General features: G+C 39.8%; 1 protein-coding gene across 13 annotated transcripts in view; it reads right to left on the bottom strand.

Moving 5' to 3' along the window:
* Positions 1-27,976, bottom strand: part of LAMA2 (laminin subunit alpha 2) — a 365,130-nt gene that overhangs the window by 223,568 nt on the left and 113,586 nt on the right. For all 13 annotated transcript variants that reach the window (XM_083498017.1, XM_083498006.1, XM_083498008.1 and 10 more), the window contains exons 4-7: positions 26,698-26,940; positions 9,407-9,586; positions 6,772-6,861; positions 639-756 (exon numbers count right to left, since the gene is read on the bottom strand). In XM_083498017.1, coding sequence (XP_083354143.1) covers positions 639-756; positions 6,772-6,861; positions 9,407-9,586; positions 26,698-26,940 — 631 coding nt within the window. The remainder of the gene's footprint in view (positions 1-638; positions 757-6,771; positions 6,862-9,406; positions 9,587-26,697; positions 26,941-27,976) is intronic.

Here is a 27,976-nt window from a genome sequence, read left to right as displayed (position 1 = left end):
ACAATCCTCAATGCTTTTTCCAGTCTTTGTACTTTAGGCATGTCAAAGTATCATTTTAAAATCAGTACAGACACATCACTTTTTCCAAGTATATGGATTGATCATGAAAGTGTTGGATAGAAGAAGGCCATTATTTTTGCAATGCCTTTTTTCCTCCAGTATTAAATCATTACAAATGGTTGAACCCTTTGATAGCTACTTTCCAGTTCAAAATTATTTACATACAGCATACTAGAAAGACAACATTTTCACCAGGGTTAACTACTAGTAGGTATCATGGTTTTAAATGAAAAGTTATGATTACATTTCCCCCATTGACATTATTGGCACACATAAAACAGCTCTCTGCCTCATTGTTTTTCATCAGTTGTTGAAGACCTTTTATTCTGGCAGGCTTTTATTGTATGAAGCAGGGGTGGCCATGTGTTTCCCCACCAGCAGACAGCTCACACATAGGTTGAAGCTGAGCTGGCCAGGGATCCACTGCGTCCCAAACTGTGTCCTAAACTGCTCTCTCAGCCAGCTCCAGCTGGCATCAGGCCCTATCCAGGCCTGATTGCAGTGGCAGACTGGAGCTGGCTTGTCTGGGTTTTTTTACCAATGTCATAAACAACATCTAATTGGAGTCTTTCCATTACCTTCACACTCATGCTTTACAAGGAAGGTCCCAGCTCGCCAAGGCTTCTGGTTAAATCCAGGGCAACACCGATCACAACTTTCTCCACATGTGTTGTGTTCACATTGACAGGAAGATCTCTAATTGAGTTGTTTAAAAAGGGAGTAGAAAGGGAAAACATTAGAGCAGCTCAAAAGGAATATCTTAGACAATTGGAAAATGTCAGTCAATGCCTCTTGGTACTCTAGGGAGAAGGGATTTGCAGATGTGCTGAGTAGCTAAATGCAGAGAGGAAGGGGAAAGGCCTGGTTTAGATGTCCTGTCAACTCTGATTTGCCAAGAACCAACAGCAGCCAGGATGACATGCTAACTTGCTGGCAGGTGAATCACAGTTGATTACTGGGCAGGAGAGGGACAAGGTGGCAGGGAGGTCAGCATGGTACAAATGCACTGGCAAGACCACCAGATTGATTCTGCTAGTGTGTTTGCACTGCACTGCACTGAACACCCAACCACCTTGACTAATCCCCTTTCTTTCCCAGTAAGTAGCAGAGATATGCATGTTGGGAAGCTAACACAGCAGCTCTGGGGAGCTGCTTCTGATGTTGTCTAGTGAGCAGAATTATTTCATGTCATTTTATTGTAAGAATTTTGTTAAATATTTTGCCCCCTTACGTTTTAAACACAAAATTTTAAAGTAAGAGATATGTCCTCGATCAAAATAGCTAATGAACGCCTGGTCTCCTTTAATGCGGTCTTTGGCTTCACTTTAAAGATAGATGCAGCCAATAGAAAGACTCCAAACTGAAGATAGCTGTTCAGCTGAAATGTGTCAAACAAGTTTAACTTGGTGATATATGAAGACCTTTTTAGTGAACCAGGATTTGTTTTGTGCCAACCCGTGAGTAAGACCCATTAAGCATGATGGAAGCAAACTTGCATAGCACGGAACTACGCAAATGTTTCAGCTATCTCTATTAGTGCTTTTCATCTGATCTGCTGTCTTTTATGCTGCATTCCATATGGGACAGTTTTATTGCTCTCTGTTTTCATTATTTTGGCATCACATCTATACCCATATGCCTTACTTAAACTAGAGGACGGCATAATTTTTATTGTATTATAAGTTTGAATGGACTAGGGATGGGCAAGTGAGTCTATGTCAGTCTTGCATGTGCTCTTGCTTTAGTCTGTTCTGTTTCTTTTCCACATTAATCTGCTAAACAAATATTTAAATAGTATTTAAATACTTAATTAAACAGAGTTTTATCAAAATTCTAAACATATTGGCTTGTAATCAGTGTAGCCTGGAGGCATGTTTTCTGTTGGGTTCCCCCAACCCTATGGAGCAGATTTGGGGACTGTGCAGGGCACATGCGGGGGGATAACAGTGGACAAATTCCCATTGTACAAGTGGGAGTCTTTGCATTAGCTTCTGCTAGCATAATTGATTGGATGAATATAGTCCATTCTGTCTCAATGTACACGTTTCTCAATGTATTTTATCACAACATGTGCATTTCGAAATGTTTCACTGCATTTTTTCTGCATTTTGACACTTTTTTTTTTTTTAGCTAAAAGCATATCACAAAATTGAAAGAAGTGCAAAATCAGAAGGATAATTATGTTCCAAATTGTACATTAGTGTGGGAGGTGTAGATCAGGTCACTTTGCATTGGAATTCACAGAAACATAATACCTCAAGCATCCCTAGATGGGACTTGAGAAGTGAAATGTGACATCGGCTTTTATGCATATGGGGAAATAACAGTATTGGATTTCAATAGCACTGTGAAATATTAAGTGTTGTATTTTTATATATAATTTTTTACAATTGAACCCTAATTTAAATTTACATATTAATACAAACTATGAGCTGCTCTAGTTTAATAGTACAATTCTCTTCTCTTCAAAACAGCAAAAAATATCCTTAAATTTGAATCATGCTATGTGTTTGGAAACCTATACTGTATATATAATCTTAAATTAGGCATTTATAGTATGTCCAGATTCGAGTTGGAGAACAGGCGAGGTCCCTGCAGACTGGAGGTGAGCAAATAATGTCCCCATCTTCAAGAAGGGAAAAAAGAAGACCCAGGTAATTAGCAACATCGATACCAGGAAAGGTCTTGGAACAGATAATTAAGCGGTTGGTCTGTGAGCAGTTAGAAAAAGGATGTTGTGATTACTAAGACCCAGAATGTGTTTCTTAAAAACAAGTCCTGACAGATGAATCCTTTTTTTTAATAATATAAAAATAGAGTGGCAAGATTGGTGGATGAGGGGAATGTTGTGGACATAGTGTATCTTGATTTCAGTAAGGCTTTTGATAAAGACCCTCATGATATTCTTGCTCAGAAACTGGTGAAATGTGGACTGGACAAAGTAATTCTTAGGTGGATTTGTAACTGGTTGATAACTGATCCCAAAGACCACTCATTAATGGTTCCTCCTCATCCTGGAAAAAAGTGATAAGTGGGGTAATGCAGGGTTCTGTCCTGGGCCTGTTGTTGTTCAACATCTGTCAGGGAACTGCCATCGTCTCAGGGGGGAGAGGGGAAAAGCCGGATGGATTACAGAGAGCCCCCAAAGATTGTGGGAAGCAGCTCCTCCTCAGCAGAGGAGAGTAACCATGCCTCCAGTAGAGAGGAGCTTCAGGGCTCGGAGGAGGTGAGGCGGTGCCAGGACCCCTTGCCTGGGCAAAGCGGGGAGGAGAAAGGTCCTCCGCTACCCACGCCCTCCTTGTGCAGTAAGCTTTCGCGCCGAGAGGGGAGGTGCAGACTGAGCATCAAGAAGCTACTCTGCTGGGGAAGGTTTAAGGACCGCCCACTCACGGATTCTGCCAGTGAATGGAATGAGCCAGCCACGGGAGAGTGGCACTCTGGACAGATAAAGTTTATTTTGGCATCAAAAGCAAGGCTTCACAGCCAAGCAGGGAGGCACTTGCCTGCTTGCTGTAAAGCAACCCCTTGGAACCCTAACAATATCTTTATAAATGACTTGGATGAAAGCATTGAGGGGCTGCTCATTTGCAGATGACATCAAACTGGGAGGGGTAGCTAATGCCACAGAAAACAGAATCAGGATTCAAGATGACCTTAACAGACAGGAGAACAGGGCCAAAACTAACAAACTGAATTTCAATAGGGACAAAAGTAGAGTTCTACTCTTAGGCAGGGAGATCCAGCTGCACAAATATACGATGGGGAACAGCTGGCTTGCCAGTAGCACATGTGAAAAGGATCTAGGGGTCTTAGCAGACCACAAGCTGAACATGAGTGAATAGCAAAAAAAAGCTAGTGCTATTCTAGGCTGTATCAACAGAAGTCTAGTGTCCAGATCAAGGGAAGTAATAATACCACTCTATTCTGCCTTGGTCAGACTACACCTAATGTACCGTGTCCAGTTCCGGATACCACAATTTAAGAAGGATATTGACAAGCTGGAATGTGTTCAGAGAAGGGCAATCAAGATGACAAAGTATCTGGAAACCAAGCCTTATGAGGAACAGTTGAGGGAGTTGGGTATGTTTGGCCTGGATAAGAGGAGACTGAGAGTAGATATCATAGCCATCTTCAAATATCTAAAGGGCTGTCACATGGAAGATGGAACAAATTTGTTTTCTCCTGCTCTGGAGGGTGGGACCCAAACCAATGGCTACAAGTTACAAGAAATGAGATTCTGACTAAACATCAAGAAGGGCATTCTGATGGTAAGAGCTGTTTAAAGTGGGACAGACTCCCTTGGAAGGTTCGATGGCCATCTGTCATGGATACTTTAGTTGAGATTCCTGCATTGCAGGGGGTTGGGCTAGATGGCCCCTGAGGTACCTTCCAACTCTGTAATTCTAGGATTCTATGAGAGTTACATTCAGAACAATTATTGGCCATCACTTTTAAATTCTGATGTAACTGAAAATTCAATAAAATGCTTTTGTTCATTTATCAGCTTTTTAAAATATGTGTGTTTGTTATTGGAATGAAGTGAAAAAACCATTATTAATTGTTAGGAATTTGATTATTGTTCTTTAAAGCAATTAATTTAACAGAATTTGAAGCTCCAGGCAAAACAAAATACGTTTCAAGAAAACATGTGACTTTCCAAACCTGCACAATTTGTCACTCAGTTTTGACAACATGCATAGACATCATCACAGTAATAACCATAATTTATTTACAGGCATCTATTAAATGGATAGCATTTACTTTTATAAGGCACAGCATGACAAACATAATGGGATGAACGAAAGGATGGCCACAGGAGTTCATCTAGAGATATTTTGTAAGCATGCTGTCATACTGGCAAAAATTGCAATTCAAGTAAGAATTTTTTTAATGTAGTATTTTGCTGCTGGTGGGCTCCTTTGGGAAGAAAATCAGGGTATAAACTTAATAATATAGAAAATTAAATACCTGAAAGTCCATCTCATTCCCTACGGACTTTGTGTGGTATTAACATTGGCAACTGGTTGAGGGAGTAATCCTTACCCTAGGTTTGCTGGTATGAGTGACTGAGGATCAGGATCTCCAGCTCAGGTAGTCTGTGTTGATTTAAGCCCCCAAATCCACCTCAGTCAGAGATATGCTGGCCTAAATACCTCATCCCGCTCAGCTGTGGCACAACCTTCTGAGCAAAGCCTGGTGAACATAAGCCAGCATAACCTGAAAAGGGGATATTCTCAAGGAGTGATGGGGGCAAGACTGTGGGAGGGGAGAGGGGAGGAGTGAAACTTAGCCTGGATCCTAAACCTGCTCAGCTCAATCACAAGACCTGGCAACCCAACATAAATTAAGCTGGCCAAAAGTGTGGTATAACTCAAGTTCTGTTTTAAAGGCTAGTTTTCCCTCTGCCAGGCTCATTGAATGTTTGGATGTGGCATGCTTTGATTGCTGTGTCTTAATGGGGTTGTTTTATTGCATATTTTAATTATGGGTGTTTATGTTTAAATTATGGGTTGTTTTAGTGTGCGTTTTAATTATTAATTAATTAATTTAATTAATAATGTGAACCGCCCTGAGACCTCCAGGTATAGGGAGGTATATAAATTCAATCAATCAATCAATCAATCAATCAATTCCAGACATGCTAGAAATGAGTCATCTCCAAATCGCTGTGCAGATGATGATGATGATGATGAAAGATCTTTATATTCTATAAACTGCTTAGAACTATCTTGGCATTAAGCTATATATTACACAATAATGCATGCATACACAGTGTTACACTTCTAGTTTGAGAAATAGATTTTGTGTCCTGTTTGTTTTAAGTAAATATTCTAGTTATGCTATGTCTTATTCGTTTTGCTTGTTGTTGTTTTTAAAAAAAGAATGTGATTTTATTTTATTTTTTAAAAAATCTACCAAAAAAGGGACAACATAACAACCGGTTGGTTCTGTGTATTGACATGCAAGTTGTTTCACACGCTTAAGGAATTAATGTCATTCATTAGTGGTGGCCCAAATATTCTTGATCTCTTTGGGAGGGGTAAAGGCCCAGAGAAAAGTGAAATGACACCCCTTTTGCTGGCACTTTGCTCTTGCAAGTTTCATGGCCAATGGCTGCAAGGGGAGTTGAAAACTTGAATCTATCTACTAACAGTGTTACATGATGACATATTGGTATACTCTGGGGGAATGTGGTTGCTATGAAGAGTTACGCTTATCCTATTCAACCAATATCAAAATACCAGGAGCAATGGCATAAATGGCAGTATCTTCAGCCACATCGCTAATAATGAGATTTTGAAATATACAGTTTTATATAATTTCAATTAACCAATGAATTACAAAACAGATGATAGATAAACCAAGGCTTCAATAATATGCACACATACTGAACCCAACAGAAATAAGAATTTCTTCCAAGCAAGCATGCACAGAATTGAGCTGGAGAAAGGTTTCAGTATCTAACCTCTCTAAACATTAGCAATCAAAACCATATATTTAAGGATGGCAGGTGTCGGATAGGGTTGCCATATTTTGAAGAGCAGAAAAAAGGACACATTTGCTGATTTCTACTTTTAACTATGGAGCACTATGACGACTCTCATTTTAAAAAAGAGGACATATCCTGGAAAAAAGAGGATATATGGCAACCCTAGGAGATGCTATAATGATTTCCTTTTTAAGGTTCAAGGAGATTTGCAATATACATACATTTGTAGCTAGATTGAGTGGGCATGCCTTTGCGTGGCCATAGCAAATGCACATTCCTCCAACAGAGATGTCTTTCACAGAATAGTAATACTGCAAATGAATATAAAAAGAAATTTAAAAATTTCTAACTATATCACAGACTTTAGTTTAAAAAATCCTTTAAAGAAAATGCACTATGTACAAAAGTAATTAAATTGAAAACAAATCCAATGAAGCACAATTAATATATTTTAAGTGTAGTATTCAAACAACTGTGAACTTCTAATGGAAATTTGCTTTTTAATATTTTAAACAATTTTGAAATATTTTAAGACACATGGATTATATTTCAATTTTCAGTGGGAAACGGGTATGAATACACTGAAAACTGTTTATTATTTTTTATCATGTTCCAAAACGGACAAATTAGCTCTTCTTTCCGCCTTTCCTCCAACCCCCTCCCCCTTCAATTCACCCACTATTAAAAACCTTTTCTTATGAGGTAATAATCAATATTTTAATTTATAGAGATATTTATGGACATATTTTTTAGCCAATCTTGCGTGCACCCCCCACCCCCTATCTACAGCCCTGCCTATACCCCAGGTGAGACTCAGCTTGCTCTAAAAAAGGTAAATGTAAAGGACTCCTCAACAGTTAAATCCAGTCAAAAGCAACTATGGGGTGCGGTGCTCACCTCGCTTTTCAGGCCAGGGGAGCTGGCGTTTGTCCACAGACAGTTTTCCAGGTGACACACAGAGGACTGTGACAAGTGCCAGAGCACATGGAAACGCTGTTTACCTTCCCGCCACAGCAGTATCTGTTTATCTACTTGCACTGGTGTACTTTCGAACTGCTAGGTTGGCAGAAGCTGAGACAGAGCAACGGGAGCTCACTCCGTCGTGGAGATTCGAACCACCAACCTTTCCATTGGCAAGCCCAAGAGGCTCAGTGGTTAAGACCACAGCCCCATCACATCCCTTACCTTGGTATAGAAGCAGGATACTTCAGGCCTCTCTGTCTGGCGCATTCTCCCCAAGCTACGCCCCTCACTGGCCTTGCTCCCCACTCTCCTTCCATGCTTTACCTAGTAGGAATGTGTTCTTGAACTGTGACAATGCCTCTTGCCTACCCCTGAACAGTTAAGTCCAGTAAAAGGACACTATGGGGTGCGGTGCTCACCTCCCAGGGGAGCTGGGCACAGACAGCTTTCCAGGTCATGTGGCCAGCATGACTAAACCGCTACTGACACACAGAGGACTGTGACAAGTGCCAGAGCACACGGAAACGCTGTTTACCTTCCCGCCACAGCAGTACCTGTTTATCTACTTGCATTGGTGTACTTTCGAACTACTAGGTTGGCAGAAGCTGGGACAGAGGAACGAGAGCTCAGCCCATCACACGGATTTAAACTGCCAACCTTCCAATTGGCAAGCCCAAGAAGCTCAGTGGTTAAGACCACAGCCCCACCACATCCCTTACCTTGCTGAAGAGGCAGGATACCTAGGCCTCTCTGTCTGGCACTCTCTCCCCAAGCTACGCCCCTCACTGGCCTTGCTCCCCACTCTCCTTCCATGCTTTACCTAGTAGGAATGTATTCTTGAACTGTGACATGCCTCTTGCCTACCCAGATGGGGAGTCATGTGTGTGTGTGGAAACATTTTCATAGCTGGAATGCAGATCACTGTGCAAAGGTAAAAGTTACATCCACCTTTGTCTCTGGCCCTGCCCACCACTGGAATGTTTTCCCAAAAAGATTGTCCATAAGGGAATGTAGTTATGCTGAAAAAGGTTCCCTACCCCCATTGCTATTTTTATAGAAAAAGAGGTACTGGAACTTAACGTGAACGCCTCCCTTGTTCTCTTAGAATGGCAATGGCGCCTATCTGAGAGGTGCCGGAACTGAGAAAAAGCCCTGCCTACCCCTATCCTAAAAGTTGTATCTTTGTATGTGTAGGTTGATGCATGAATTGACATAAACACACAAATAAGCACACACAATATTTCCAAGGGATTGTAACCTTAAAAAGGCAAATTGCACCCAAATGGAGATTACTGCATTAGTTCATTGTGGTACTAGCTAATTTCATGAAACAATAATTTGTTTGGTTGTGTATAAATTGCCACAAAAACATGTATATAGCAGTTATGTGCATTGTTGAAAATATTCCACCCTACATCACTGGCAGCGGACCACAATGCCACATATATAACCTAATACTCTTGTACTCTGTGTTAATGAATCTGAAATAATTATGAACATTTCGTTACCTGCAAGCAGGCATAAAACAGGTGGAACACACTCTCATTCTTTCAGTCTTTCAAGTACAAAGGGTGCAATAACATAACTAATCTGTATTAAGTGAACTTGTATTCACACTGTTGTTCTATGCAGGTGAAAACTGAAACACTGGTTGGGATCTAATGGACTACTTTAGTTTCAAAATTGGCTTCCATATACTCTGTCGAACTTTGGACGCTTTTTCATTGAACAGCTGGCCCCCATGACATATGGGGAGTTTGATGCTTGCTGGGATGGGAGCGTAAAGCTCCTGCTAATTCCTAGATGGCACAGTTTGTTTGGATCCTACTCATTAATACTAGTAGCAAAAGTAACACCGCAAACAGAAACGCTGGCATCTGTGCCAAGACTTACCCTTCTTGTAACTATTGGGTCAATTTCATTGAGATCTCTATGTGCAAGCATCATTAAATCAGCATTCAGAGTCCGTATCCTCTGAAATCTCAGGCGAATATAGCGAGCTGAAGTAAATTCTAGCAGAGCTGGAGAAGGGTCATCTGCGCTTGGCCGTCCATTGATCAAAGATGTGTGAATCTACAAAGGAGAATAAACAATAGGAGTGTGTTAAATGAGAGTTCTCAGTCTTTCTAAAACCACTAGGGCTGTAGCATCCAGCATCAGGTATTTTGGTAGAGAACATGAATGCTTGAGGAATTTTATATCTGTGAATTCTGAAGCAGACTGACCTAGGCTGATGTGCTGCTTAATGTGTAATTAACCTTCGGGTTTCATACTTATCACAATTTTACAATACAATGCTCAGCTCAAAAAAAGTGCCAAGACTTGTTAAATGTGTATATTTTATGATAAAGACATCTAGAAATACATATAATTAGATAAAATTAATGTAAATATCATCTTGCCTTTACATATAGTATCACAAATATATACACTTTGTGATAAAATGTGAAATTTCATACAGATTTCTTAAAAATCACTGATTAATGTAAAACGGACATGTTAAATTAATATGGTTCTAGACCAATCCATTCATCAGAAGTGGAGAAACAACTATGCTTTCAAAATAGTCTTTCTCTTTCTCTCTCTCTTTCTCTTGTATATGTCTCCCTTCGTCCCCTCGTCATTCTAAAATTCTGCTGGGTAAACTGATGTGAGCAAATCTGAGGAAGTCTGGTGAATCCTAAAGAGGTTAAAAGGAAGGATTGACACTGTTGTTTGATACTTAGAATGACTTTGAAAGCATTCTAGCATCTAATAATGTCACACTAATCTATGGCAGATTGCAGGTAACCATTTTAGCTTTCACCATATGATACAGATAACCAAGCTATATATCCAAACTGCAAATGAGACTCTTTCCGGTAATTATGTTCTGCATTTTAGAACCAGTCTACACATGAGATCTGTGAGTGGCTCACTCCCCCCCAAAAACCCTTTAAAAATCAGGGGCCCTCAAACTGGATGGATGCAGTAATGCCATAGGAAGATGTCTTTAATATCTCTTCTCAGCAGTCTCTGCCTACAATCTGATATTAATTCTCCCGGGGGGAAAGATAGGCACTAAACCTGTTTTCCTAGCAAGACTAGCTTGTTTGGGACATTTCAACCACAGTCAAGGTCCATGGCTAAAGGGTTAACTCTCCAGCACCACTGCCCCATTCTGATTGATCCTATTGGCCCTCTATCCACATCCTCATTTAATCCTCCCCCCCCCCCAAAGGTGTGAAATCCAATCATAGCACTCTCATGCTACATGTAGCTTGGCTTAGGGAACAGTAAGAAATGTTTCACATGAATGTGTCTTATTTCTTCCATTTCTGGTTATTCAAATGTTAGGCAGTAAATGACATTCCACATGCAATTATGAAGACTATCTGTATTCCTTAATGCCTGGTTTCTTCACTTGTCACAATGGGAGAGAAAAATAAACTTATATGATTCCTGCTTTAAAGCTTCTGAAAACTCAAATTCTATATTTCTATTTTTAAAATCATACATATGCTCCTTTTAAAGCAGCATAACCATATGGTAGCTTCATGAAGGATTTAACAAAACATTTCTCCCCCGCCCCCCCTGCTCACAGTTTTGGTATTTAAAAGACGATATTCTGCCAGAAAGTCCACTGAGTACAGTCACTCCCAAGTTGTTTCTGACATATAAAAAATCCCAGCTGTTTGGCTATGCTGCTCAAAGCATTCAAGTTCACTTATTTTTCAAAACAAATGACATACTCGTCTGAGGGTTTTCACTGGTGCCTTCTCAAGAGCTTAAAAAATGTGTATATTTACTGAGAGGTCAGATTCTGTCTAAAACCCTAAATACTTTTTTTTTTTTGGCCAGTTTCTCCATTTGCATACCAAAACCACTTAGGCCGGGGGGGGGTGTGTCATCTGAGATCACAACAAAGACCGTCCTTGCACATCATATTAAACCATAGTTAACATTTAAAGGTAAAGGGTAAAGGGAGCCCTGACTGTTAAGTCCAGTCGTGAACGACTCTGGGGTTGCGGCGCTCATCTCGCTTTACTGGCAGAGGGAGCTGGCATTTGTCCGCAGACAGCTTCCAGGTAATGTGGCCAGCATGACTAAGCTGCTTCTGGCGAACCAGAGCTGTGCATGGAAATGCTGTTAACCTTCCTACCAGAGCAGTACCTATTTTTCTACTTGCACTTTGGCGTGCTTTCGAACTGCTAGGTTGGCACGAGCTGGGACCGAGCAACGGGAGCTCACCCCGTCGCGGGGATTCGAACCTCCGACCTTCTGATCAGCAAGCCCTAGACTCTGTGGTTTAGACCACAGTTTACCTATGGTTTAATGTGAATAAGCAGTGTGCTGCTACCCACTGCTCAACAGTGCTTTGTTTCTTCCCTATTCCTGGCAATGCCAAACCAAGGAAAAATAAAACCACAAAAGCTGCCCTGTCATGTTGTCCAAACACAGATTGTTGATTTGTTTTCCCCAGTCAAACTATGAACCGTAAGTCAAGATCAAACTTGATGGTATGTTTGGAGAGAAACAACCGATGAGCCCAGGTTTGGATGAAATGACAGGACTAGGCTTGTGGCCATTTCTCCCATCATGGTGAAATCAGACGTAGCGGGGTGGGGTGGGTGGAAGGAGGACTTTTGAGCTTTTTTCATCAACATGCTGTTTTTTTAAATTCACAGTTAAACATTTAGCAACAGATCAACATGATGTGTGATTGGGGTGACCCTTAGCAAATAACTGCAATGCTGCTGCAGTTATTTGACCTGACATGGTAAAATTTCCAGTATGATGTGGTTGTATTCTTAACCCTGCTGTTTTTATATGGTCTGACCAGGAGCATTGTGGGATACCTTGTGGCATAGCTAGTTATGTGCAATGCGAAAATATGGACTTTAATATATATTGCCTACTTTATACAGCATTCAGGATGTGTAGTAAATGATTTCTGGCTATCTTAGTACATTAATAGTTTATTTAACTAATGATTAGACTCCATTCCATTGACTACTAATGAATACAGAATTGAACTGCTTAAAATGCACTGCTTTAAACCCACAGCAAAATGTCAAGTGCTGTTCATGTCATATTCTGCTTCAGCTAACTCATTCCCCAAAGAGGATAGGCAAATGTCAGCTTAATGAATTGTTTAGCAAATACTGTTATATGATGGACAACTTGTACCTCACACAACTTAAGCTAAAGTGAAGAACTTCTTTTTCTTCAGCAAGTCACTTCCTTCAAGCTACTTGCACCTGAAACTTAAAATTGCTTCTCTGATATATCCTTTTTCTTCTACAGTAGTGCAATTCTTGCATTTTTCATTTTTGAATGGAAAGTAATTTGTCAGAAAAATGTCTTTTGTGAGATATTTAAAGAGATTGTTCAGTGTCAAAGGAGTGGTTATTAATAAATCACAGTGTAATAAGAAATTCAATTCCCTTAAAGTATATTTGTCATGCACCTTTTTTCCTTTATTTCTTTTCTTTTTTATAAAAAAGGCCTTTATTACCGCTCTAGCTAAAACAAAGCCAAAATATTATAGGAGGCTGAAGCTTTCAACAACAATTACGCATACAAGAGACCAATAGGCGTTTGAGTAAACACGTATGATTCATTGCAACATTATGCAAAAACAGTATGTAAAAAGCATAACACATATACCATTTGCTAATACTGCTTCCATTTGGAGATGCTGCTTATACATTTAAAAAACAACAACAACCCTGAATTCTGGAATGAATTATATAGACTTAATAAAATCAAATGTTTTCTAAACCTTGAAGAGATGCTTATTGCTGATACTGCTAGCCTTTTTTTTTCTGAGGATAGATGGAAAAGTCCTGTTTTCCTGCTCACAGACCAGAAGAAGGGCCTGTTGGGAAATGCAGTCTCTTGATTTAGATGTCCCACTATATAGGGAAAGAATTTTTGGTTTTGTCTAAGAGGACAATCTTAAAGACATTTTAATTTGGGCATGATGCAGGAATCCAAGACAAACATGCAGTTTGGATTGAAAACCTAGAGAACATGTTTGAAATCATTACAGTCTTTGTGCTTTAGGCTAATGTATAACAGAAAAAATATAAGCAACAGGCAGAAATTCAACAAGTATGGCTTTGCTGCAATTTTTTCCTCCTTGAAGTTTTCCCCTTTACATGATCACGCAGAGAAGGAATCTGTGACTGGGGACATCAACATGCTCTAACAGAATTTTGCATTCTCCTAAATGGCACCCAAAAGCACTGCTAAAATTGTGGGAATTATAATAGCAGTATATGTTTGTTTCATTCCTGCTTCACATCATGGGCAAGGTCCCGTGGAGAAAACTGAATGGTGAAAAATGACCATGTGAAGCAGCCTTTGGTGATCTCACATTGTTATTAGGCAAATGTACCACTTACCCTTATTGCAATGTATGATTCAAAATGGTGGTTGATAAGACGGCAGAGAGGATGGAAAGGTATGAGCAGAGTTTCTTTGTAATCTGACTTCACATATGAAACATCTGTGCAATAGGTTCAGTACTGACAGCTTAAAGTTGGAGCAAGATCTGTATCTGAATCACAACATCCTGTTTCATTCCAGTTAAAATATAAACCAGAGAAACACAGATGTGACAGTTTTCAAACTGGAAATATTCTATGTCATGAATTAAAAAAGGGAAAAGATACATAAGAAACAGAATATTCTTCATAGGAGGAACCAGGCATTCAAACCATTCATGCTGTGCTTGAAGCTTGGCAGTAGCTCTAAGCCAAGAACAAACTCCTGCTGCGTGGCTGGGGATGAAGAGACAAGCTCTGCCACATCATAGCACTATTAATCCAACATGTATAATAAGACAAATTCTTAATAATACTTAGCAATGGGAACAACTTTACCATCTATCACTATTTTCTCAAGCTAGGTACCATCATTGTATAAATGTTATACATCTGAACTAGTCACTGTAGTTACAAAGGATTGCCTTTAAAGAGCCATCTGACAGGCAAAAAAATTCAGCAGGTATTGTTTTTTCAGGCACTCTATTTCCACGTTAGAAAAAGTTATTGGATTTCTAAATAGCAGGCAGCTGTTAAAAACTGTGGAGCTTCTGTCAGGAAAACTAGTGCAAGATCTAACAAGTATTAGCTTCCAAACACAAACGGAACACTCTACTTATGCAAAATGATTATAATATACTATGTTGAGGAAAGACGCCTCTCTTTCCCACTGTCTGCACTTGTTGTCTCACAACTTCCTTTTATCATTCAAGTGAAAGGCAATAAAGCAGAACCTCCAGCCTTTCACCACAGGGATTTACTGAGGATGCCATGTCAGGTGATATCTGTTGATAAAAGATAGGATTCTTTACACCAGCTGGCAGTCTGTTTCAGCAGATACAATTCAACATCATGTATCATGATAAACTATACTTGCTGAAATTTCCTCTTCTATGCATGGGATTATGGAGGAAGCTAGAGAATTCCAGAAAGACATCTACTTCTGCTTCATTGACTACACAAAAGCATTTGACTGTGTCGACCACAGCAAACTATGGCAAGTTCTTAAAGAAATGGGAGTGCCTGATCACCTCATCTGTCTCCTGAGAAATCTCTATGTGGGACAAGAAGCTACAATTAGAACTGGATATGGAACAACTGATTGGTTCAAAATTGGGAAAGGACTACAGCAAGGCTGTATATTGTCCCCCTGCTTATTTAACTTATATGCAGAATTCATCATGTGAAAGTCTGGGTTGGATGAATCCCAAACCGGAATTAAGATTGCTGGAAGAAATATCAACAATCTCCGATATGCAGATGATGCAAGCTTAATGGCAGAAAGTGAGGAGGAATTAAAGAACCTTTTAATGAGGGTGAAAGAGGAGAGTGCAAAATATGGCCTGAAGCTCAACATCAAAAAAACGAATATCATGGCCACTGGGCCCATCACCTCCTGGCAAATAGAAGGAGAAGAAATGGAGGCAGTGAGAGATTTTACTTTCTTGGGTTCCATGATCACTGCAGATGGTGACAGCAGTCATGAAATTAAAAGACGCTTGCTTCTTGGGAGAAAAGCAATGACAACCCTAGACAGCATCTTAAAAAGCAGAGACATCACCTTGACAACAAAGGTCCGTATAGTTAAAGCCATGGTTTTCCCAGTAGTGATGTATGGAAGTGAGAGCTGGACCATAAAGAAGGCTGATCGCCGAAGAATTGATGCTTTTGAATTATGGTGCTGGAGGAGACTCTTGAGAGTTCCATGGACTGCAAGAAGATCAAACCTATCTATTCTTAAGGAAATCAGCCTTGAGTGCTCACTGGAAGGACAGATCGTGAAGCTGAGGCTCCAATACTTTGGCCACCTCATGAGAAGAGAAGACTCCCTGGAAAAGACCCTGATGCTGAGAAAGATTGAGGGCACAGGGAGAAGGGGACGACAGAGGATGAGATGGTTGCACAGTGTTCTCGAAGCTACTAACATGAGTTTGACCAAACTGCGGGAGGCAGTGGAAGACAGGAGTGCCTGGCGTGCTCTGGTCCATGGGGTCACGAATAGTCGGACACGACTAAATGACTAAACAACAACCACACACATGGGATTGCAGCCTGAACCAGTTGTGAGATTGGTCCTGCAAAGGTTTTGCTTAGACTGATGAAACAGTCCATTTCCCACCCTATTCACAGTGGAATGAATGCCAAGTATTCTACATTTTTCCTAGTTAATTTTATCTGATCACTGAGCTCTGAGTGCACAAAAAAACAAATAAATATCAAGGTGTTTGTCATATTTTTGAGGCTTCCTCTCAAGTACTCTCCAAGGCCTCACCTCAGAAGCTACCTCAACCAATTAACTTTCTAAAATCCAGTCATGCAAAATTCTGAAATTCTATTCCATCACTATGATTAAAAGGCAGAGTCTGTAAGGGAGTTTTATCTCTCACAAAAGGTAGCTCTGATCAAATTTTTCCATGTGTGTGCATTGGTGCAAGGCTGTTGACAGATAAGAGGTTTACTAGCAGGTAGACCTTGACAGGTTGTAACTGTGTGGTCTGAACATGTCTTCTCCTTTCAATTATTACATATCCATCCTCCATTCCCATTTTTTCAAAGTGGTCATGTGCACAGGTGCTTGTTTGTCAATGTACACACATTATTATTTTTTAACTAAAGTGCACAAAAACAAACTTTATCAGCATATTTTGCAATGAGGCAAAATTAAGGGTTGTGAATTTGGGGTGGGGTATATAAGCAAAACATTGATTTCTAAAATCTCATTTTACAATGAAATCAGATTTCTTCAGAAGACCTCTCTTGGATCCAACACTGGAAAGCTGGCCAAGAAAACCTACCTACCTTCCTTCCTTCCTTCCTTCCTTCCTTCCTTCCTTCCTTCCTTCCTTCCCTGGTATGCTTCCCATTTTCAGCAGGAGGATGGTTTTCTAAATATGCCATCCCTTTTTGGATATAAGCCATGATGATCACATGATGCAAGCATTTTGTAAATATTTAAAAACTTGGAGAAAGCTGCAAAAAAACTTTTCTCTCCATAGCCCCAATTCAAGTATGAAATGGACAAGATTCTAGTCAGTTTCAGGTAGCTCTGCCAATACTGTGTGTCCCCCATCATTCTTTCCTCCCTTTTTGTCCTTTACATCACCACCTCTCTTCCCTTCCCAATTAATGTTTACAGCTCTTGATTTCTGCGTGTGTATCATGGAGGTTTGGCACAAGACTGCTGTTGCACAAAACTTGTATTATTATTATTATTAAAAAAAAAACCAATAAGTGATCTGCAAATGTGCCTTCATTCCCACATCCTTTCACTACAAATTCATCTTTAGCTGCCAATTCCTGTTGCTGTTGTTTTAATATAGAGGTTTTGTGCAAGAGCAGTCTTGTGCAAAATCTCTATATTAAAAATAAAAATGGAAGTTTAATAGTTGGTGGATGTTCTATGAGCATGCCCTCAGCATGCAGCAACTGGAAATAGGCACGCTTGGAAATATGTGTTGTTTCAGCAACTGAAAGGAACCATCACATCCCGCACCTGCCAATTCTTCCCAAAGAGCCCATTTTATTTTAAACAGCTGCTTTGCACAAGAGCAGTAAGGCACAAAACAGCTGTTAAATAGAAATTACAAACCCACAAACATGTCTTCAGCAACAATGGGGGGAAATTGGCAAGCTGTATCCTTTCCTTGGGGCTGATGGAAGCAAAATGGCTAGGTTGTGCTCAGGCAAGGAGCAAACAGAAGTAGGGGGCGTGGCAATAAATGGCAGCCAATGAAACATCACCTCACATGTAAAAAAAAACCCCTCACCCAGGCAATGTGCATCAAGTCAGGTAATGTGTGATTTTTATATATTGCTTTTTGTTCCCTTACTGTACTATCCTCCAGCTGGGAGACTCTGAATTAATGGAGGATAGCAGGAGAGAGAAATGTGGGTTGAAGGTTGGCTGTAGAATGTGTGGATGCCACAAGAGAGAGATAGAGATAGAAGCAGCTTCAAATCCACATGAAACTTGTGGGTGAGATTGTATTTCACTTCAAGGGTAAATTACATTCACTCAACACACTGTTACTTGGGATTTTTGACTTGGGGATCAAGTGATATGTCTTAATTAGAGTTGTGTTACCATATAGGCAGGCCAAGGACTAATACAATAGCCACATGAATTACATGAGATACGGGAAGCTTCAAATGTGCTCAACCACCACCAGAAAAGTCCTGTCACTGGAACCTGTCTGTCTCACATCTCACGCCAAGAGAGTAATGGCCCATATATTAATCTCAATATCTGGGCAGCCTAATATTGGCACAGGTGGTCCTTCGGATGAAGGCAACTAACTTTAATTTTTGCAACAGCAACTGAGAGAAACTTCCGAAATCTGGAGGCTTCATATAGCCAATAAAATTTTGCTCTTTGGGGATAATAATGAAAGTTATTTGCAACATTCCCTTTGCCCCTTAATAGCATTCTAGCACTTAAACAAAAGTGCTAGAATTGTTCACGGCAGTGTAAGAGTTAGACCACAAACATGACCAAATAGGTTTACTAACCCTTTCACCCTTAAATAGCACCGGCTTGTTCTGAACAGTGTGTACTTTGTAAATTGTTACATTTAAATCATTTACTATCCCAGACAGTTCTATGAATCATGTTATTAATCATTGTTCTGTTTTCTACAGATGACATTAATTACTATCAAGCTTCTATAACACAAAGCCAGAATGGAAAGAAATTATTGTCAGTAGAAGGGTATCTTTATTTCAGCTTTCCCCAAGAGAAATAGAAGCAAGTCCCTTTCTCTGTTCTTTTTTGAGCAATAAAAGTTTTCCAATCATTTTTATCCTAGAGCATAATATCTACGTACACTTGCTTAATAGTGTTATTACTTCTTCTCTTTTTGCAGACTGAATAGCTTACTGAGAAGGTAATTGTATACAGAAAGAATCCCAAATACCAATCTTTTTTCTAGTTCAAAATCCACCTCAAAGGTCTTTTGAGAAAAAAGCTTTTTCACATGCAAACTTGAGAATCATTCATGAGCATCTATATTCAGAAGTAACCCCTACTGATTTAAATGTGGCTTGTGCCCTAGAAATTGTGCTTAGGACTGCAGCCCTAACACCTCTGCTGTTAAAGACCAACTACACATTAATTGTGGGCAAACTACACATTAATGATGTGATTAGCAATCACATGTTATATGGTTTAAAATTATATATCAAGCAGGAGGGCCCTGATTGCTGTCTGGATCACAACACATGGGTCAATTCAAGCCTCCTCCCAGCTGCATGAAATTGCCCCCCTTGGGCCTTTAGCATTAAGTGGGGGATAGCTCCCATCAGTGCCTATGTGAGCTTTTTCCCTAAAATTAATTGCTACATGGGATGGAGGCAGAATTTCTTGGAGAATCCTGCTGGGGAATAAAAGCTTAAACCTCCTTTCTCTACCTGCTGTGACCTTGATAACAACTACACACACACATGCCCGGTATTAAGTTTTAAAATGTGATTGCTAATCGTGTTGTCTGTGTGCCACTTTGAACCACATTTATTCTTTAGTAAGGTGAACAAACACCGAGTGTACTGCTGCATGAGGAGAAAATCGCAGCTGTTTCACTGCTCCCCCACTCTTGCTGCTACCCTATCACATTTAGTCTACTCCTTGGGGTGCACATGATCTGTTCGTTGGGGAACTGCTCCTGAAATGAATCTATCCTACTCAAGTTCCAATTGTGCAAGGATAAAAATGCAATTTAAAACTGTTGGTGTAGCTTGTGCTATATAGGACCAATGTGGCCCAGAGGCTAAGCAATCGTTGAATAGGCAAGCAGTTAAGCCAGTAAGTAGAGAAGCAAGAAGGGTATGAGCAGGTAGGCAGGCAAGCCACCAAGCAAGCCAGCATAGTTAAATACATAGTGAGGTGATCAGGAATGGGCAGTTTGAGAAATGCCCAGCCTTTATTAAGAAGCAGATTGTTCAAACACAGAATCCATGCCAACGTGGAGCTGGAACCCACTTGTGGCATCTAGCAACAGCAGCAACAACAGCAACTTTTATCATTTACCGTATTTTGCGCTCTATAAGACGCACCAGACCATAAGACGCAGCTAGTTTTTGGAGGAGGAAAACAAGAAAAAATAATATTCTGAATCTCAGAAGCCAGAACAGCAAGAAAGATTGCTGCGCAGCGATCCCTCTTGCTGTTCTGGCTTCTGGGATAGCTGTGCAGCCTGCATTCGCACATTTCCCCTTACTTTTTGGGAGGGAAAAAGTGAGTCTTATAGAGCAAAAAATACGGTATATGCTGCCCATCTGACTGGGTTGCCCCAGCCACTCTGGGTGGCTTCTAGCAAATTAAAACTTCTAAAAATCAATTGTTTATCAGCCTTGCTGAGCTTGTAGCTTAGCAGTAGCTTAGAGCCGTCTGAAGTAGCAGTGCCTACACACAACAGACAGCTGATCATCTGTTCTCTCTCTCCTGTATATGTACAAGTGAAAAACAACAACAGGTTGACCAGAGACACACCATGTCAAACCTTCTCCCTTCTTTAGTGTACTGGAACCTGCATTGAGAAGATTAGCAATCATGAAAAAGCAGCATGAAATATGAGTATTAAAAAAAAAAAAGAGTACAGTGGTACCTCAGGTTACAGACGCTTCAGGTTACAGACTCCGATAATCCAGAAATAGTACCTCAGGTTAAGAACTTTGCTTCAGGATGGAGAACAGAAATCGTGCAGCGGTGGTGTGGCAGTGGGAGGCCCCATTAGCTAAAGTGGTACCTCAGGTTAAGAACAGTTTCAGGTTAAGAACGGACCTCCAGAATGAATTAAGTTCTTAACCCGAGGTACAACTGTACATTGATTAGAATGGAAGGGCCACTGGGTTTATTTCATATACATGCATACAGAGATGGTGAGGAGTGTAGAACACTTTGGTAGATGTTGGCTTCCTTTTTTTGGGCAGGAATTACATTTGCTATATTCAACCAATTTTACTGGGCAGCACGATGTCACAGCGATTTTTCAAACCACGCTGAGTTGAATATGTTTCAGTTTTGAGTACTTGTAGACATGTCGACCCTTTGACCCTATGGTGTTGACACTCTGAAACTCCCAGTGTGAAAGGATTAAATCAGGCTGTGGGGAGAATTGGATTTACAGTTCATTTGTAAGTCCTTTTCTCCTTCTCTCCATGCTTTCCTCTATCAGCCAATCAGTTTGCCCTGAACACCTATTCAAGCAGCAAAAGAATGAAGGAGATCTAAGAGAGGCATTGAGAAGTACCAGAGTTCAGCACTCCTGACATTATTGGCCTGACATTAGTGTAGCTCAGGAATGAGTTACATAGAAAAAAGGAGTTTTTCAAAAGGAGTCAAGACCTCCATTTCAAAGGGGGGGGGCCCTTAAAAATGGATCCAGGTGTTAGCAGATGAGCACATGGTAGATGAAAGCAGTAGCACAGCTACAGTGTCACTGCTTCTGTCTGAGGCTTTTCCCTATACAATCTGTAACTGTGGCTAAATTTTGTTGGCGTGATTCTTTGTATTCGATTTTTCCCCCTTTTGAGTTGTTTATGGATTTCTAGATTCCCTTCAGTCTCTAAATGTGTGTTTTTAAGCTTCCGTTTGGCTAGCCAAATTAAACAAAGACTGACGCATTTGTTAAATCAGTTTTATAGGGACAGGAAGTTATCCGCTAGCCCTTATCTTTGTGCTATATCAGGAGGGACCTAGATTTGAGAGTATGGAGGAAGCACTCGAAAAACTACCATATTTCACATCAGAATGGTAAGATGCTGAATTTTAATCTTATTTCGATGAATTTGTCCAGGACATACAAATAACAACACTTGAAGCCCAATAAAACCATGTTTTTCTCAAGGTTGTTACTAAATTCTGTTTCTAACTGTGCTTTTCCATGAGCAAAGCACACAGAAATATCATGCTGTGTCTCCTGACATTTCTTTAGTTTATTTGAACTAAGTATATAGGGATATTCTCCATCGTGCCAGGACTTTTATGCCACTGAACTGATAAATAATAGCAAAACTCCTGGCGGAAATAAACAATAGTGAGAAACTACATTTTTATTGACCTCTTTTGAGCATTAACTGTGTTTCCTAACTTCCCTGTGAAACAGTTTGGGATAACACATTGTCTAAAAGAAGAAATCCAGAGCAGGATCCATATTTATGCCACAGTTCTGCATACAATATACCTTTGTTTCATACTCCAGTCTCTGTTAGAATAATTTGCAGCAACAAATGTTACTTAGTTTCTAGAACCTTATGCAGACAGATACTAAATCCACTGAGTGATGGTCCTGTATTCCTCTCACAAATGAAAAAGAACTATAAATGTAGCCATGTAACTATCTAACCATATAACCAGGCCTCTGTTTGAATAAACATTCTATGGACTTTCAAATGTGTTTGTGGTTTGTTTATGATGAAGATGATGATGATTAGGTATTTTGTGTTCTCACTTTGTATTCTTATGTGACCTTCAGATGAAGGGCAGTATAAAATATTTTATCTCTGTCACTACACACACACACACACACACACACACACACACACAGTCTTAAAAATACTAAATGGCATTGATTTACAAACAATACACACCTTTGAGTATAGAATCCATATCCAACACCCATGCCTATATCTGTCTCCAGGATGCTGTGTTCTTGCCTGACTCCTGCTTTCTCATAACTAATAGCTCCTTTTAAAACTCCTTTTACTGCACTGCTGTACTTATGAAGAATCAATACTGCATTAATACTCTCCATCTCTCCATGGGGAGTGTGCTTTTACCTATAATCTTACCAGCAATCAAATGCAGTTTGATTAAAGAAAATGTGCAGGTGCCTTCTGATGTCCCCCTTTAAGGTAGTTTTAAAACTAAAGAAATCAGGAAATAGTTCATAGGGTAGGTTGTATAATATAGCTTCACATTACAAAGTTCACCAGTCACTCTCAGATAATAAAAGATATGTGCTTATGAACACTAAAAATGGATCTTATTATGACCATTACCTCTACCATTCAGCGGCTGAGTTGTATCCAGAACCTCTAATCATGGATTTCAGGGTGTTAGCAATTCACTGGCATGATTAATTTGCAAACTGTTTTTGTTCCTAGGAATAGTCACCATGTAGACCTATACATATAGGACTCAAATTTATAGACAACAAAAAGTCATGCATGAGTCAGCTACCAATGAAGATGGGGAGGGATGAGCAATAGACTAGAAGATGTAACTTAAAAGTAAAGCACAGCTAACTTAATATTATTTTGGAATTAAAAATCCCCCAAACAAATGTGACTCTTTCAGATTCACATTTACGACATCTGACCATCCCCAACTGCAGCAGAGAAGAAATGCATGAATGCAGTGTTGAGCAGTATCAGGTCCCAAGCTTTGGTCTTAGGACACTTAATGCAGCCATCTTGGTGAAGCTAATCAGGTATGTGTTAATGCCTAGGTGGAAAAGATGCCCAAGAACTGTCAGCACCCATGGATTCTGATTGGTATGCTGGACTATGGCTGGAGATGGATGGATCTTGACCATCTGGTTTCTTGAACACGTCATTAAGTGTTGGTTTATAGGTGTGAAGGAGACATCACACACCACTGAAGTAACATTCACCTTGCATTCCCTAAGGTACAAGGCTTTCAAACTGAGTGTAGCCACATATTCAGCTGTAAAATTTCAAATGGGGATAATTGAGGAATATTCATGGATATGAGTGATAATTGAGGGATATTCCTGCAGTATGAGTGACCCCAAAGATTAGTATAAGATAAACAGGACCTGGGATTTACAGAGGTATGGGGTGATGAAGGTGCATGTGCTGTGCAGTTCTTGTGAAAATGCTGGACCTAGGGATATAGGAGAGAATGTTGTAAGCCCCCTGTGTATGCTCCTTGTCTGAGATGTGGCTGTGTAGCTTGGTGCACATACAGCGGTACCTTGGTTATTGAACAAAATGCATTCTGGGAGGCCGTTTGACTCCTGGAACTGTTCAAAAACAAAGGCGCAGCTTCCAATTGGCTGCAGGAGCATCCTGCAGCCAATCAGAAGTTGTGGGAGCCACACTGGACATTCGGCTTCTGAAAATCATTTGAAAACCAGAACACTCACTTCTGGGTTTCGATCGTTCGAGAGCTGATTTGTTCGGGAGCCAAGCCATTTAAGATCCAAGGTACGACTGTATCTGTTTTATAGTTTCCATGTGCACTGCTATATGCCCTCTTGAGTTAATAAAGTAGTCTGAAAACCATATACAAAGCTACATATTCTGGTGGCTTCTTAAGGAATGCATGGCATTAGTAATCAAAACACACTTTTGGATGGGTCACTGCCCTCTTGTGCTATTGTTGCTTTATTTGCAAAGCACTACAGTATCCCGACTGAAACCTGCATGTCATTAAAAGTCATTAAAACACTAACATTGAAATGATAGAAAGCATAATGAATTGCAATATGATGGAAAACAGAAAAATTCTTAGTTAAGCTACTAAATGTATTGCTCTATGGGTAACAGGGTGTGACAGGTAGATAGAAACCCTGCTCAGAACTGCAGAGTGTACATATGGATACACGTGGAGGAACAGACATGAGGATGAGTGAACCAGACATCGGGGGGTGGGGGGTGGGGGAAGAACCTAAAGCAAATTAGATTTCATCCTCCATCAGATATGAAAGTAATTCGTGACAAACCTCTGCTCTTCAGAGCTGATTTCTGATTTCACTGATTAGACTGAAAAGGATCATAAAAATGAAGAATGCAATGCATGGGGTTGTTAGAAAGTTCAGCCTAAATGAAGATCAAGTTAAACAAAAGCCCTGTATCTTCCGCAGGAAAAATAAAAGATATTACTAAGAGTAAGAGTTAATGTCCCTAGAATAATTTTACATAACAAGATTAATAAAAACATAGGCACTAAGTTCTAATCCTTAAAAAGAAGAAACCAACTGCTTTTTATAAAGAACAAAATTAAATGCAAATAACAGTGGCTTCAATGCAAGTGAAATGAAGCAAAAATCACCATGGTTACCATTAATTTTTAGTTTTCAGATTAATGAAAATCGCAGGAATCAAACGTGATGATGCCAGCTTTGTAAAGCTTTTGAAAAGGTTGAAATTTTATTAAATGAGGAGGAAAGGTAGTGTAAAGGCAGCTGCACGTTTACACCACATAGTCTTAATTAGTGCTGAAAGGAAAGCTCACACAATTATGGCTCTTTTCATATTATCAATATTGTTAGCCTAGCATCGTAGCATAGATAAAGAACAGCAAACTCCTTAGAACCCTGTGGAGTATAGTAATTTTCAATTTTAAACCATCATAAAACCCAACAACGCAACCTGAAATTTATGCCAAAATATTCTTGGAAAAACCCAAGTTTTGTGGTATGACATGGAAATTCACATTCCTTTTTTTAAAAAAAGCATATTGTTTGGCATTTATGTTTTTAAATATAAATCTGATTTTATACATTCATTTCAGTCTTTTCATTATAATTTGAAAACCAGGAAGCTCTTTATGAGTCACTTCCTCACAAAACATATTACCTACCTATCCATCACTGATTTGTGCACAATGTACCATATGAGTCAGAAATGACACATCCAAAATTCCTTTGGACATATCCAAAAATGCAAACTAGGAATGGAACATTTGCCATTTGATCACTCTCTTAGGGCCCAATATTATAGAGAAGGTCCATCAGCTGAGAGGCTACAGAATTTGACAAAAGCTGTGCTATGCCAGTGGAACACTGGATATGCCACCACTCTGTATTATATTGCCCTCTGCATGCTGAACTGAGAGCTAAGTTTATCCTTGATTTGTTGCTTTAGATACCAGATGTGAATGATCAAGTGAAAATCACATATTTGTTGTCTGGTTTTCACAAATTTGTGACAGCCAATTTTGTGAGATGTGCAGTTGCTTGCCCAGAATTTTTGTGTACGTTTCTCCTAATATACATATTTTTTGCATGCAATTTAGCCTACCAAACACTTTTTTTTGCAAGAAATGTAATATAAAACATTTTGGCATGTTATTTTTCAGTAATACCTATTGGGGTAGTTGGAATATCAAGGAATAGCTCAATTTCTGGTTGTCCATTGTTTTGGAAAGGGAAACTGAACCAAAACAGTCCCCCGTTTATTTCACCACGAGAGACCAAAGGCTAGGGTGTAGCTCAGCACTAAATCACAACACACAATTGCATAAACACCACAGAGGGAGGTCATAACTTCGGCCATATGGCATAAGGCTATATCCCTCTGGCCACATGCGATGCACACGTAGGGCTCACAAGGGGGAACTCTGGAGAACCAAGCCAAGGCATGACACTGGAAGAGAGTGCGATGCTACTTTGCTGCTTAACACCTTTTGCTCTGCTCCAGCACCTTGAGCAAATGCTTCTACTCAAGAATCAAATAAAGAGGGCTCTCTAACTTCACAGCCTGTAAATGATGTTGCAAAGCTTAAGCATAGCCACTGTTACGGGATATAAGATTTTAGAGATATCTGAATATACTTTCTTCTGTACACCATGGCTATGTTTGAAAACTCCTGATCTTATGCATGCATAAACATTAATTAATGGGGAAATATGAATATTTGGAGGGCAGTGTGGTTGCCACCATATTGACATCTACAGTACTCCCCCATCTTACCTCCCCATTCTCCAGCGGATGAATCCTGGAGTAATATGACGTGCATATAACTTCATCATCTTTTATATACGATGGAGGTCCAGTGCGGGGAAGAATGTTGTAGTGAGTCAGACATTCTGTGTCTGTGATAGCGTAGTACTGCCAGGGCTCATAGTTGACACCATCTAGTGAACGTTCCAAAACCCAGTTTCCAGGTCGTGGTGAATTAGCTGCTTTTAAAATGATATAAGCAATTTGGAACACCTGGGAGAATGTGAGAAAGAAAAAATATATATCAGAATAACTGGTTGAAGTATATTTTTCTTTTGCTCATTTACCAGCAAGCAATGCTGATTCTAAAGAAGTTTGATATTATAGCTTGGCTTTAGCAAAGTCTGCAGAGAAAACAATAGCATCTACCCTGTTTACAGCAGCATCCCATACATGAGAAGTGAAGCTGAACATTTGCTCTGTGTTAAACCTCCTGCACTACTGCACTCTATTGTTGTTCTATGGTTGCTCTGCTGTTGCTCACTTTGGGATAGATGCCTAGCATATAAAGTAGCGTGAAAGGGCTGTACCTCAAGCTCAAGCTCTACCACTAAGCTCCTAGCAGTTCCTACATCTAATATGAAAGGAGCTTGGGTCAAGGGGCTATGAAAGAGGGAGAGCACAGCAAAGATGAACACTGATTCAGGTTCTAGAACCATCACAATGTAATGTGATGTGCTGTACCCACAAGGGTGTCAACTTGAATAAAATATGGGGCTGGCAACTAGGTAAGCCCTACTCCACATAATCAATCACAAGACATGGCACACACACACCATTATACAAATTTAGTAAATACAGTAATACAATTTCAGTAACCTCACAAAATTGCTACCACTGAGCTACACCATCCTCCATATATTTTCCAGTCCCCAGTTGGTGTTCCAATCCCATCTGGAAACCCATTTTAATCTTTCTTCATCCGAGAAACACCACCCTGAACATTCAGCTGGTGATTTCTACCTGCAGCTTATGAGTACTGCTCTCATATAAGCAGATTATGAACATTTAATCAACACTCATTATGATTTGCTCTTTCACCTGCCTTTCCAACTAATTTACAAAGGATTTATTTTCAACTAACCTACTTACCAAGACTGATACACAAGACACAATTATATTTGAATAAGCTTTGAATATGCTAATAATTTATCTTTTTGTAAATCAGATTTTATTACAACCCAGATAAAAATGAAACAGGTGGATACGAGTATACATCTCAGTAAGAATAATTAAAAGGATTTCGTAG

The sequence above is a fragment of the Podarcis liolepis genome (genome assembly GCF_965112155.1).
Source record: "Podarcis liolepis genome assembly, chromosome: 3".
NCBI classification, from domain to species: domain Eukaryota; kingdom Metazoa; phylum Chordata; class Lepidosauria; order Squamata; family Lacertidae; genus Podarcis; species Podarcis liolepis.
Note: the sequence above shows the minus strand (reverse complement) of the source record. Positions and strands in the feature narration are given on the sequence as shown.